The sequence below is a fragment of the Pseudophryne corroboree genome, chromosome 3 (genome assembly GCF_028390025.1).
Source record: "Pseudophryne corroboree isolate aPseCor3 chromosome 3, aPseCor3.hap2, whole genome shotgun sequence".
NCBI classification, from domain to species: domain Eukaryota; kingdom Metazoa; phylum Chordata; class Amphibia; order Anura; family Myobatrachidae; genus Pseudophryne; species Pseudophryne corroboree.
In genome coordinates this window covers 4,447,764-4,462,492 of record NC_086446.1, presented here as the reverse complement: position 1 = coordinate 4,462,492, position 14,729 = coordinate 4,447,764, and the positions used below count along the sequence as shown (strand labels likewise).

General features: G+C 43.6%; 1 protein-coding gene across 1 annotated transcript in view; it reads left to right on the top strand.

The window, feature by feature from the left end:
- The window catches only part of LOC135054515 (zinc finger protein 665-like), a 172,328-nt gene that overhangs the window by 7,029 nt on the left and 150,570 nt on the right, over window positions 1–14,729 (top strand). The window contains exon 2 of the mRNA XM_063957643.1: window positions 14,147–14,296. Coding sequence (XP_063813713.1) covers window positions 14,219–14,296 — 78 coding nt within the window. The 5' untranslated portion in view covers window positions 14,147–14,218. The remainder of the gene's footprint in view (window positions 1–14,146; window positions 14,297–14,729) is intronic.

Genomic DNA, 14,729 nt, shown 5'->3' with positions numbered 1-14,729 from the left:
ACACAGTGCATGTTTTGCAGGTCTCCTCACAGAATCACAAGTGAAATAATTAGCTCCACCTGCGGACCTTTTAAAATGTGTCAGTGAGTAATTAATACACCTGTGCACCTGCTGGGTTACCTGCAAAACATGCACTGTGTGGGCCCCCGAGGACCGAGTTTGAGAACCTCTGTCCTAGAGGATGGTGTAGTGGTTAGCATTACTGCCTCACAGCACTAAGGTCATGGGTTCAATTCCCACCATGGCCCTAACTGTGTGGAGTTTGTATATTCTCCCGTACTTGCGTGGGTTTCCTCCGGGCACTCCGGTTTCCTCCCACAATCCAAAAATATACTGGTCGGTTAATTGGCTCCCAACAAAAATTAACCCTAGTGTGAATGCGTGTACATGTGATAGGGAATATAGATTGTAAGCTCCACTGGGGCAGGGACTGATGTGAATGGGCAAATATTCTCTGTAAAGCGCTGCGGAATATGTGTGCGCTATATAAATAACTGGTAATAATAATAATAATAATAGAGGATGCAGGGGTCCATATTAGTACCATGGGGTATAGACGGCACTTTAAGAGTTTAATAGTGTGGGCTGGCTCCTCCCTCTATGCCCCTCCTACCAGACTCAGTTTAGAAAATGTGCCCGGAGGAGCCGGTCACAGCTAGGGGAGCTCTCCTGAGCTTCTTTAGAAAAGTTTATTTTAGAGTTTGTTTTTTTACAGGGAGACTGCTGTCAACAGCCTCCCTGCATCGAGGGACTGAGGGGGGGAGCAGTGTCCGCCCTGCGGGTTCTTGAGCCACTGCCTCCGCTGACTGGACGTAGAGCTCCAGAGGGGATGGTTCGCGCCCCGCCGCAGAGGAACGCTCACCCCAGCAGCATGCCGCCACCCCCTCAGTGTGCTGAAGTTGGCGAGTTAGTCACTGTTCCCCCTTACAAGCGGGGGGACAGTGTGAAGAGGGCGGCTTAAGGGTGGGAACGCGGTATTAACCGCGCTCCCGGACAGCTCAGCGGTACTGCGGTGGGGCGCCCTGAGCTAGCAAGGTACCCTACACTGACCATTTCCAGCCTGTCGGGGTCCACGGATCTCAGTCAGCACAGAATTCCTCAGGCCAGTCTAATCTTCAAGAGTGGGAAGACAGCACCATTGAAGGGGCGGAGCTTCCCCTCAGAGCGGACCCAGCAGCGTTCAGCGCCATTTTCCCTGCCTGCAATCACTACTAGTGGATGTCCAGGTCCCTCCAGTGCAACTCCAGCTATCTGTACGGTAGACAACTGGGAAGCAGTCTTCCTCAGCAGACACGATCTCCATCCGGGAGAGTGGGGCCTCCATCCGGAGGTGTCCGAGGAGCTGACCTGTTGGTGGGAGGTTCCTCACATAGACATGATGGCCTTCCGCCTCAACAAGAAGCTGCGGAGGTACTGTTCCAGGTCGAGAGACCCACAGGTAGTGGCGGTGGACGCACTGGTAACACCGTGGGTGTTCACGTCAGTGTATGTGTTCCCTCCACTTCCTCTGATACCAAAAGTTCTTCAACTGGTGAGAAGAACAAAGGTTCTGGCAATCCTCATTGCTCCAGACCGGCCAAGGAGGGCTTGGTACGCGGATCTACTGGATCTTCTGCTGGAAGATCCAAGGCCATTACCTCTTCGGGAGGATCTGCTACTGCAGCAGCCGTTCGCTTATCAAGACTTACCACGGCTACGTTTGACGGCATGGCGGTTGAACGCCAGATCTTAGCTCGCAAGGGTATCCCGAGTGAGGTCATTCCTACCCTGATGCAGGCTAGGAAGGGGGTAACGTCTAAACATTACCATCGCATTTGGAAAAAATGTTTCTTGGTGTGAGTCCAAGAAGTTTCCAGCGGTGGAGTTTCAACTTGGACGTTTTCTCCTTTTCCTGCAAGCAGGGGTGAATAAGGGGCTAAGATTGGGCACCATCAAGGTTTTGTCCATCTTCTTCCAAGAACAATTGGCTGCCCTCCCTGAGGTTCAGACCTTTTTGAAAGGGGTTCTGCACATCAAACCTCCCTTTGTGGCGCCAACGGCACCCTGGGATCTTGATGTTGTGTTGCAGTTCCTTCAATCTGCTTGGTTTGAGCCTCTACAGGAGGCTGATTTCAAGTTTCTCATGTGGAAGGCAGTCACCTTAATGGCCTTGGCTTCTGCGCAACGCGTGTCAGAATTGGGGGCTTTATCTATCTTGTAAAAGCCCCTATCTGATCTTCCATGTAGACAGGGCGGAACTTAGGACTCGTCCACAGTTCCTGCCTAAGGTTGTATCAGCTTTCCATATCAACCAACCTATTGTGGTGCCAGTGGCTACTGACACCTCAATTGCTTCAAAGGCCTTGGATGTGGTGAGGACTTTGAAGATTTACGTGAAGAGGACGGCTCGTCATAGGAAAAGTGACTCTCTGTTTGTCCTCTATGATCCCGAGAAAATTGGATGTCCTGCTTCTAAGCAGTAGATTTCCCGCTGGATCAGGTTCACTATCCAGCATGCTTATTCCACGGCAGGATTGCTGTGTCCGAAATCTGTAAAGGCCCACTCTACTCATAAAGTGGGCTCTTCGTAGGCGGCTGTACAACTCTGCCGAGCAGCTACTTGGTCTGGGTCGAACATGTTTTCCAAGTTTTACAAGTTCGATACTTTGGCCTCTGATGACCTCAAGTTTGGTCAAGCAGTGTTGCAGGAGCCTCCGCGCTCTCCCTCCCGTTCTGGGAGCTTTGGTACATCCCCATGGTATTAATATGGACCCCAGCATCCTCTAGGACATAAGAGAAAATAGGATTTTGGTTACCTACCGGTAAATCCTTTTCTTGTAGTCCGTAGAGGATGCTGGGCGCCTGCCCAGCGCTGCGTTTTCTGGTTTGGTTTTATAGTTCGGTACTGCCTGGTTCCTAGGTAAGTGCGTTATTTACTGTTTCAGCTGTTGCTGAGTTGTTCCGGCATGTTAGCCGGATTTGCATGTTGTGTGAGCTGGTATGAATCTCGCCACTATCTGTGTAATTCCTTCTCTCAAAGTATGTTGTCTCCTCGGGCACAGTTTCTAGACTGAGTCTGGTAGGAGGGGCATAGAGGGTGGAGCCAGCCCACACTATTAAACTCTTAAAGTGCCAATGGCTCCTGGTGGACCCGTCTATACCCCATGGTACTAATATGGACCCCGGCATCCTCTACGGACTACGAGAAAAGGATTTACCGGTAGGTAACCAAAATCCTATTTTTATTGACTTTTCACTTTTTTCCAAAAATGGGATACAGAAAGGAAGAAAAGGGGGGGGGGGGGGGGGAAGAACAATAATAAATAACATCTTGAGACTATATAATGTATAAGGCTTGTGTAAAGACAATTAATAATCAGACTTACAAAAAGATGATATGCAAATCACACAATATACAGTACAAATTATCAATAATGATAGGACTTACATTATAAAATTGAACCCAAAATTAAGAATTTGAAGCTAAATTGTGGGCGGATCAGAGCAAGGGGAATATGTGACCTGTTTTGCCCCCTCTCCTTCTGTAACATAGATCTGCCATGGCATCCAGCGGACAGTAGAGCAGTAGATTTGGGAGAAGGTGCTAGGTCTATTAAAATTTTATACCAAAAGGAAATATCCCCTTTACTCCCTTTATTAGTCAGTGGGGCTATTATAGGGGCTATGAGGGGGTCTGAGGAAGTTGTTGAATGGGGCAGGCGATTCCACCAGTGTTGGATTTGATAATACTGCAATCTCTCTGAATCAGGCAGGGAGAAGCGCTCTAGAATACGTGAAAAGGAGCTAAATACAGACACATCCAACTAATCCCCCAGAGAACTTATCCCACTAGAGTACCACTTTGTAAGGTTGAGGTTAGGGACAAGTTTGGCTACTGTACGTAGAGATATTAAGGGGAGATTATAAAGAGTATTAGAAATGTATCCCCTACCTGTTAGGTAGCGCAAGTATCAGGGGAGAAGGTTTAGAGACGTTGGCCTTAAAGACTTAGATATCCAGAGCAAATCTTTCAAAGGGAATCGTGGACAGGCCAGACCCTCCAGACACGCCCACCTGAGCCTCATATCATCCATACAAAAAGCTTAAATTGGAGCCAGGAGATAAGCCTCTTGAAATAATACCAGATTGGAAAGATTTTAAACCACCCGTACTCTTTGGCAACAACATTTTTGACCAAGCCAATTTAGGCGGGCGAGATGCCCACACATACTTAGTAAGAATAGAATTACATTTGTCTAAATATTATTTAGGAAACTTATATGGAATTGTCCTGAAAATAAATATCAATTTAGCTAACAGCGAGATCTTGAAAGCTGCGAAACGACCTAGCCATGAAATGTCGTATGAGAGCCAGGATTTAGTTAACGACAAACAACGAATTAATCAGCGAAGGAAGATTCACCTCAAAAACAGAAGAGGAAGAAGGTGGAATATGAATACCTAAGTAATATATCGAATCAGTCTGCCAGTTATAAGGGTAAGAGGCGCGTAAGGAAATGATAGAGTGGAAGAGATTATTAGGTAGGGCATCCATTTTCGTTGTATTTCATTTATAATATGACGCCTCAGAGTATTTATCTAAAATGTCATGTAAATGAGGGTGTGTGGTGAGAGGCTCAGATACGAATAAAAGAACATAATTTGCAAAAGGGCATAGTTTAATGAGATGAGGGACTCACTTGGACTTCCGGGAATAAAGAGTCGGCTCGGATCTTAGCTGCGAAAGGCTTGATTGCTAGAATGAAAATGAGGGGGGGAAGGGGGCAACCCTGCCAGGTCCCATTGGATATCATAAAAGAGTTGGATAAAAACCCGTTGCCGAAGGCACGAGCTGACGGAGAACTATATAATGCTAATATGGATGATAGTATCTGATCTCGAAAGCCAAATTTCGTTAAAACTTTGCGCATATACATCCCAACTAAAGCAATCAAATGCTTTCTCTGTATCTAATGATAGCAAGAGAAGGCCCTGATCATGGGGTAAAGAATCAATTAGGTTAAAAACTCTACGCGTATTGAAGAAGACCACGGGGCATTCAATATCTCTAATTGGTCAACGGATAACGAAGGAAGTTTTAAATCTGGAAGGAACAAGTTTGTAAAAGAAATAGAAGGTAGAGGAATAGAAGAATCAGAAGACAAGTTATAGAGTTGAGAGTAGACACTAGCAAACTGATTCGAGATCTCCGAAGGGTTGGAAATTTTAGTACTTGAAGGTGATACAATACGTTTAATTCTGTTTCTAGCCTGTTGGGCCTGAAGTTTATGGGCTAACATCATTCCTGGTCTATTCCCTGCTACATAAAATGTTTGACGCAACCTATTCAAAGAGGCTTATGTGCTTGCCATGAGTAACTTCTGAAGTTGAGACCTAATGTCGGGTTACTCTTGCCGAAGGAGTTTTGAATCCTTGTTTTTATTCTTGTCTTCTAATTCCTTTAGCTTAAGTTCAAGATCAGCTTGACATTGCTGACTTAATATATTAAGTTTAGCCCTTGTTTGTATCGCTGCTCCTCTCACTAGAGTCTTAAGGACACACCAGTAGTTCAGGGTGGACATGTCTGAAGGGATATGTCATCATACTATTTGCTATGGACTGTTTTGACACAAAGTCAGCTAATAAATGGGGGGAAAGTCTCCATGCTCGGGGAGAAGTATACTGTAGGTTGACATTCCATTTAAGTAGTATCGGAGCATGGTCCGACCAAGTTATAAGAAGGATATCTATAGAGCGAGCAAATTGAATCCATTTATCTGAAAATATAAAATCTATATGGGAGTATGAATTATGTACTGGGGAATAGTAAGTGTATTCACGGACAGTAGCCATATGTCATAGAAGTCAAATTCTGCTTAAAGATTGCAGAAGGCCAAGCAGGGGTTGTTGGAGGAAATTGAAGAGATGACAGAGATCTTAGAGGGGATTTATCTCATTTAGGGTCTACAACCAGATTAAAGTCTCCGGTAATGAGAAGAGAGCCTTTACGAACTTTCTGGATAGCCAGACAAAGGTTGCGAAAAAATGATACCTGGGCCAGTATTTACTAAAAATCCGAGTTTGGCCGATTTGTGTTTTTTTTTCTAAGTCCCAACACGGAAATTCACTAAGCACCAATCTCGGCAGTGTTTGGGACATTCGTAATGGTTTGAACGGCAAAGTACACAAATCCGAATGAATAGACCATCGGTCAAACACGCCTGTTATTTCATACAATACGGGAATTCACTATTCATTCGTATTTGGGTGTTAGTCTCTGAGTGCTCAATTGCGGTCGGATTTGTTTGCGATTAGTTAAAAAACGCAGCAAAAAAATAGACCTGCTTTTTTCAGCCGTGTTTACATGTGTTGACACTTACAAATCATTCTAACCTGAATTAGGATGCCTATAAAAGGGACACAAACTTCTCTCATGCAAAATAATTTATTTGCTTATGTATGCTGGCCAAAACTTTTAGATTTGTAAGGCAATACACATTTTTCAACATATATCCATTATCACACACATTTGTGTTCAACTTTCAAATATTTCAAATGTTGTTGTTTCTGCATCATGTTTTTAAATCTGATTACTTATTTTTAACACACACACAAACATGGCACAACAATAATGTCAGTCATTTTCTGACTGAATTATCTAAATATTACCCCCAACATATTAGGACACTTTTAGCCAACTCAATTGTGTTTTTCTTGTCAATTCGTCTAGAGAAGAAATGTAAAACAGTTACAATTCACATTGTAAATTGTATTGGTCATGGATGAATCTGCCTGGCTGCCAATTAGTCTGTCTGCTGGCTCAAAGAATGATTAGAATCTAGAAAGAGTAATGATTAGAAAAAAATCAAGTGGTCTGCTTTCTGCATGCTAACATCTATGTGCAGCTCAAACAACAGTTTCCTGCTAACAAAAAATACAAAGATGATAAAGAAGAAATGTGCGTACAAAATTCCTGTTGTTGTTTGTACCAGTTATAATGAATGATGTTGTACAAATTGTCAAGGAGCTAAGTGTTTATATATATTCTGTTAATCATACACTTGGTAAGTGTTTTGTTTCTCTTCTCTTTAAAGAAATGGGTGTGTTTTTTTTTAAATGTTTATTTGGGTGGTTGCTTGTCCTGGCCTTTGCCTTTACCACTGTCTTGTTGGCGTGCTCTGGTGGAGCGCCTTGGTGGTGATGACACTGGCATTACATTTGGAGTAGTCGTACCAGAACTGCTGCTTGTTTGCTGTTGCTGCAGGGATCTGAGTGTTTCATTGAGGTTAGTGAGGGTGGCATTGAGTTCACGTGTTGCAGCATTTTGATTGTCTACAATTCTGGACATGGATTCATTGATCATTTGATTGCTTTCTAAAATGTTGATATAGCTTTGCTGTTGTCTGTGCTGTTTTTCCATTATGCGCTGTAAGTTGCCCATGACATGTGTAATGTCTGCACGCATGATTTCCATGGTATTTGCAATTCTTGTGTTTGTTTCATTTTGTCTACTCAGATTTCTGCTGATTCGTCTGAGGTGAGATGGTAGGCTTGCAAACATTTGGGTCTGCCTATGCAGGCAATCTTCATTAGTGGCCTGCTGTCTAGCCCAAATGGTCCAGAACACTTGATCAGGGCCTTGTGTTACTGGTGTTGTTGGGTTATGTTGGGGTGGTGGTGTGCTTTGCTGTGGTGGAGTACTCACAGGTGCTGGGGGGCTGATTCCTTCGATTACTGGATGCATTTCTAACATGATTGTGTCATCCATGTCACTGTGTTGCTGTTGTTGCGGAGGGATGCTGGTACCAGGACCAGAAGCTGAAATTAAAATAATTTATCCGTTACTTATCCATATATTTAATACATTGGTACAAAGCACTAAACATGGAACACATGTAATGGACTGGTGTTTCAGATATCCGGCCTAGCAACATCATCACTCATTACTTAAATACATACATATGCCTGTTTGTGGCAAATGTGTCTGGTTACTTCATTCTGAAAGCAAACACATGAGTTGTATGGTACATCAGACATACTCCTGCCTAAAAACACATTGTAATCCATAATGTGTTGCCTTATAGTGTCTCCAACCAAAACATAGTAATGTTTTTGTATGCAGTTGGCAATGTTGGGACAAACACACGTGTAAATGATTCTAACAACCTTACTATTTGCAAAGCTTACACATGAGTTTCTGTTGCAGCATCTTCCACACAATGTGCTACTGTATGGCTGAAGTGGACATACATATCTTTATTGGATGTTGTGAAGGCCATTTTGTTAGGTTTCCATTTCATGTTTTACTGACTTGGGTAAGTATAGCAGATTTTGATGGGTATTTACTTAATGAGTTTAAGTAAATGGTTTTTTAAAGATCTGACATTTTTAATTGTTATCACAGTTTGTTACTCACAATCAAGATGAGGGGAGTGTGGTTGGCGTCTTGGAGGTGTGTCCAAAATTTGGAGTGGGGGCACCGAACAAACAGATAATCTTCGTGGCGGGGTAGCCTGCTGTGGTTGGCCCTGGACATCAGACCTTGCTTTCTTTGCTGGCAGATGTTTTTTGTGGTGTGTTCCAGAAGTGCGCCTTCTTCTGCTTAAGACTTCTTTGGATGGACCTAGTATTGAAAGTGACATTTTGTTATGGCCATTCATTTACAAACCTAACCTATACTACAATGGACACTTTACCTGCTTCCGCAGCGTCATCATCATCAGATGTGATGGGAGTGACTGTAGGACGACCAGTACTGCTTTTTTTCAACACTGTAAATAAAAAAAAAATTATTCATGCTATTGTTAATACATCCACCCATTATGCTTATAAACATTACATCTTAAAAAAATGGATGTTTTATTATGAATCTAAAAATAAGGACATTAAACACAAAAAGCACAACATCAAACCCAAAACATTGTCCAATAGCCATATGCACTATGGAAAGTGCAACACAGGGAATCATATACAGGACATAGACATAGGACACAATTCCAAAAACATACACTAACAAGCCAAAACACACACAGCTTCATTTTCTAATAAAAGGAAAAAAATGACAGATGCGATATAGAAATAGGTCTGTGATGTGGCACTCCAAACACACATTAACACAATATGAGGCCAAACAAAATAAAAAAAAATAAAAAATACAGTAAGGTAACTAAGTCTGCAGTTGTTGTGTCAGTGTACAAATACAGACTCAAAATGAACCAGCAAATAGTGGCCTTGACTTAACCAATATTACATTGAGTACTAATGAAATTACACATGTAACTGCCTTCAAAGACACTTTGCACTACTCCAGCCTCTAACATATCAACCACTGATTTGGAAACATTGCACATGGATAACTGAAATAAAAAACATAGTCCAACTTTCAAAATGTACAATGTGCAAAAGTAAAACATTATTGCTGGACAATTCAATGACACACCAAGTCCAAACTACACATGGAAAATGTACTGTCCAAAAACCACATGACATACAAGCAAGTAAGACGTTACATTGACTTTTGTATGAAACATGACCCAAAACAATGTATTTGATGACGCACACTTGAAGATGGGAGTAATATGCAACGTCACATGACACACATTTAAAACATACAGTAAGCCAGAAGTAATGTCATAGAATGTTAAGGCAAATACACATGCTCACCATCCTTCCTGGGGCGATCGGAATCCCGGACATGGGTTGCAGACACTACTTCTGGAGGGATTATAGTCCGCATGGGCTCCTCATAGTCCAGATATGTGGCAATAAAGGGCGGACCACCACCGGTTTTGCGAGCCGACTTCGCCTTCTTGGCCATTTTGGACTTGACACGTCGCTTTATGTCATAGTACCGGTGCGGCACGTGTCCTCCGTCCGCTTCACCACCCCCTCACTATTTACAGCAGCAACTACTTTCGCCCACAACAGAAAAAACCCTTGTATCAGGCGCTAATGACATATAATTAAAAAATTCCTTTTGGATGATGTCAATACAAATCAGCCGCAGGAGAGTTTATGACCTGGGGTTAGCAAATCAATCTCATTGCACTGGACCACCCAGGTGCAATCAACCACAAAACTCCAACTTTTACTCTCTTGCGCTATATTAAAAATATATATGATATGGCTGACAATAATACCAACTCCTATATTAAATTAAAATTATTTATTAATACATGAATAATCACAGATTATAATACAAGACCGGTCTTAATACTTTGAAAATCTTTGAATCTAAAATAGCAAATATATATACTTTCCACTATAAGGAGGTGGACTTGAGCATATTTTGTGCACAGAAGTGTATGAACTAACTCTATAGGCAAATGACTAAATCCGTATAGGAAAGTCAAATATAAATCAAATGTAGCTGCTAGTAGAACCCGTAAATTAGTTGATTAACCATGAATAGTCACTTTGTATCACAGTTCTTTTGAAAATGACCATCTAACGCAGCACAATACTACTGTGTGAGAGCCGCTCTAAACGGAATCTTACGTGAGGTTTGAGCAATTGTTGTCAGCAGGGAGAAGTCCCGACGTTTTGCCAAGATGATCTCTGGCTACGGGGAAACCGGCACCTGCGCTGGCACCTGCTGTAACTCGTCCTGCTCGACTTTAGTGCTCCACGAGTCCACACCTCTACGTACCGTTTGCGGGCACCGATGAGCGGCTTCTCTCCTCCCGATAATATTTCAAACAGCAAATGAAATATGCAGCTGAAGAAAAGTACGGGTCCAATTCCAGCAGGGGTCCAAACGTAAGCTCCCGCACCAATGCCACATTTTCTGCATAACTAAACTTTACATTACGCCCAGTCTTAGTAGTGGTGCGTGGCTGCGGAGCTGTCTGACTGTCACTATCACTGTCACTTGAGGCTGCTGCAGCAACCTTACCAACCTCCTCCACCTCCTCCACCTCACTAACACTCACCTCCTCCACCTGACCGACCTCCTCCCCCTCACTAACACCCTCCACCTCACTCACCTCAGCCACCTCTGAGTCACACATAATTGTGTGACTAAACAATTAACACAGAAAAAAAAATACAAACAAAACACTCCTCCACTACACTAATCACACACACACACACACACACACACACACACACACACACACACACACACACACACACACACACACACACACACACACACAATAAATAAAAAAAACTTGGACAAAAATTGAGTCAAAAACAAAAAATACAAGACAACAAGAATGACAAAACTACTATCAAACACAATACAACACTCAGAACTCGCAAAAAATACTCCTCCAAACAAACACTACTCACCAAACTCCACTGCACAACCTCTCTCCTCACCACTAACTAAACCCACGAGGTGCGGACGGTTTGGGGCGTATTTATATGGTTGCGCACAGACACTCCTACATCTGAAACACAACCAATCACGAACGGGGATGAAAACCGAAACTAAAAGTGCAAATGCGGCCGTGGTCTAAAAAAAACACTGCCGCGTTTAACATAGAAAAAAACCCAAGTACAAACAATAAGAACCCGTACGCAAACGTTAATGTCTGCCGTAAATGACCCAAAAAAATACGAATGCCAACGACATCGGAAAACACGAAAACAAATAAGACGACAGCTTCGTAAATTAGCGTATCTCAATTCAAAAAGTTGCATGAAAATGCACCCGATAACAAAGGAGTTTAAACACTCCACAAACCGACTCAAACACGAATATTAGTAAATACTGACCCTGGTTGGAATTAGGAGCATATGTTGATACTATGGTGACTAGTTTGTTATCAAGAAGGTCAGTTAAAATGAGGTAGCGGCCATTTTTATCTACTACTTACGTATATGTAATGTAAATGCTTAAACTAAATGGCCACACCGTTCCTCTTGAATGGTCCATTGGCAAAATAGCCAAGAGAAAATCTACGGTCTTTTAAGATAGGATGGGGTGGTCTTTAGGTTGCCTACTGTCGGGATCCTGGTGCACAGTATACCGGCGCCGGCATACCAACAGATTCTCTCCCTTGTGGGGGTCCACGACCCGCCTAGAGGGAGAATAAATAGCGTGGCGCGCCACCGTGCCCGCAGCGAGCCCGCAAGGGGCTCATTTGCGCTCGCCACACTGTCGGTATGCCGGCGGTCGGGCTCCCAGCGCTGGTATGCTGGTCGCCGGGAGTACGGCCGCCGGCATACCATACTACACCCATGGGAGGGCCCAGTGATTAAAAAGTGGGTCTCTTGCAGTGATTCCACATCTGCAGTTTGTTTTGCAAAATATCCTAACGCTAATCTTCTTTGATTTGGGGAGTTCAACCCCTTAACATTTAAAGACAGAACCTTGACCATATAGAATTTTCTTTTTAAATGACGGTATAACATATGATACGTGCATAGTACAACGATGAGGTGGTGTTGAACTATCGTCTCAAGAATTGGGCATAAAAATTGAGAAAAAACAAGGGGAGGGAGGACAGTAAAGAGGAGGAAAAGGGCAAACCAAACTGACCGAGTATATCGTGCCAGCTTAACTACTGCAGGGGAAGTTAAGAGGTGCAGTAGTACAACGACGAGAGGGAACATGTGGCCAAGTGCCACCCCCCATTCATGTAAAATAAACTGACTAGATTACATTTGCCAACCTAAAATGTATGATAACATTGAAACTGTCATAGAAACATAAAAAACGGGGACAATAATACCGCTTTCACATCGCTAATGCCGGATCCCACCCGGTAAAAGAAACGTGTCCTTACCGGGTGGGATCCGGCATTTGCTCCCCTCTGCTGGCTTTCCGACCCGGCAATATACCGGGTCGGTTGCCATAGCAGCGGGGGGGCGCAGCAGGGGCGGGGGTGGAGGCGGCGCTGGGAGATGAGCTCATCTCCTGCGCCGCCTCTCCCTATGCTGTGAATGGGAACCATGTCGCATCGATGCGGCTCCCATTCACACTGCACCTGACCCGGTATTCAACCCGGGTATAATACCGGGTTGAATTAGCGGGTCAGGCGACCCGCTAATTCTCAGAAAGTGCTTTCACATCGCACACTGACCCGTGTCGACACGGCAATATGCCGTGTCGATACCGGGTTATTTGTGCGATGTGAAAGGGGTATAATAGTAAGACATCCAATATAATAACTCACATACTCAACTCAGACAAACCAGCTTTATAGAGGTAATACTTAGTCCCAAACTAGAACCCATCAGACTATATAGTCCGAAATTGAAGCCAGCACGCGTAAACCAGTTCTTAAAGCGACGGACCAGTCTGTACGTAGAGTAGGCTGTTTCTTGGAGCCGGGAGGTAAATTTTGGGGAATATCCCACTCTAATAGAAGTTTGACTTCTGCATCCAGAAATGGTGTATGATGAACCTTCGTAGGAAGTGATTAGCTTTACTGGAAATCCCCAACGGTAAGTGACTTCCTGAGCACAAAGGGCTGAAGCGATGGTAATCAGTGATCTCCGTTTGGCAATGGTCAATGCAGAAAAGTCTGGGAAGAGCTGCAACCCACCCAGGATATCAGAATCCGAGTCTCCAGCCATTCTAGCCGCCTTAAGAATACGCTCCTTTATAGTATAAAAACTGCTGGCAGCTTTATTACAAGGTGACCAGGCCGGAGCCCTGCTGACACACGTCCTCTCTGGATCACCGCTAGGCCACGCCCCCCATTATTATTATTATTATACAGGGGAAGCAGCCTGTGGTGTACTGTTGTTGTTGTTGTTATTATTATTCAGTGAGAGTTGCCTGTGGTTTCCTGTTATTTTTATATAGGGGGAGCAGCCTGTGGTGTCCTGTTATTAGACAAGAAGAGCGGCCTGTAGTGTCCTGTTATTATTATTATTATTATTATTATACAGGGGGAGCAGCCTGTGGTGTCCTGTTATTATTATTATACAGCGAGAGTTGCCAGTGGTTTCCTGTTATTTTTATACAGGGGGAGTAGCCTGTGGTGTTCTGTTATTTTTATTATATAGGGGAGCAGCCTGTGGTGTCCTGTTATTATACAGGGGGAGTGGCCTGTGGCATTGTGTGACAGATTCTGAGTCTCATTTGGTTGGGTCATTTGGGAAACGCTGACCAGGGCTCTGTGGCTTGGGGCAAAGATAACTTTTACCGCTCATTCAGTGTTGCATATATGACTAATCTGTTCTCTTTGATGTGTATTATATTTATTCCTAGACACTCCAGCCTTGATGAACCAGAGTCTATATTACATGTTGCACGTTCTGTATTCTCACTGATTCACTGAGTATGGATAAAGACAGGAGTCACAGGGCTGAGAGGATAATAAATATCACCCTGGAGATCATCTATCTGCTGACTGGGGAGGTGAGGAGATCTGGGAGCATCACAGTGACATCACTTATATCTATAGTAATAATACAGGGACATGACTGGGGAGGTGAGGAGATCTGGGAGCGTCACAGTGACATCACTTATAACAATATTGATAATACAGGGACATGACTGGAGACGTGAGGGTATCTGGGATGGTCACAGTGACAGCACTTATATCTATAGTAATAATGCAGGGACATGACTGGGGAGGTGAAGGGATCTGGGAGTGTCACAGTGACATCACTTATATCTATAGTAATAATGCAGGGACATGACTGGGGAGGTGAAGGGATCTGGGAGTGTCACAGTGGCATCACTTATATCTATAGTAATAATGCAGGGACATGACTGGGGAGGTGAGGGGGATCTGGGAGTGTCACAGTGACATCATTTATATCTATAGTAATAATACAGGGACGTGACT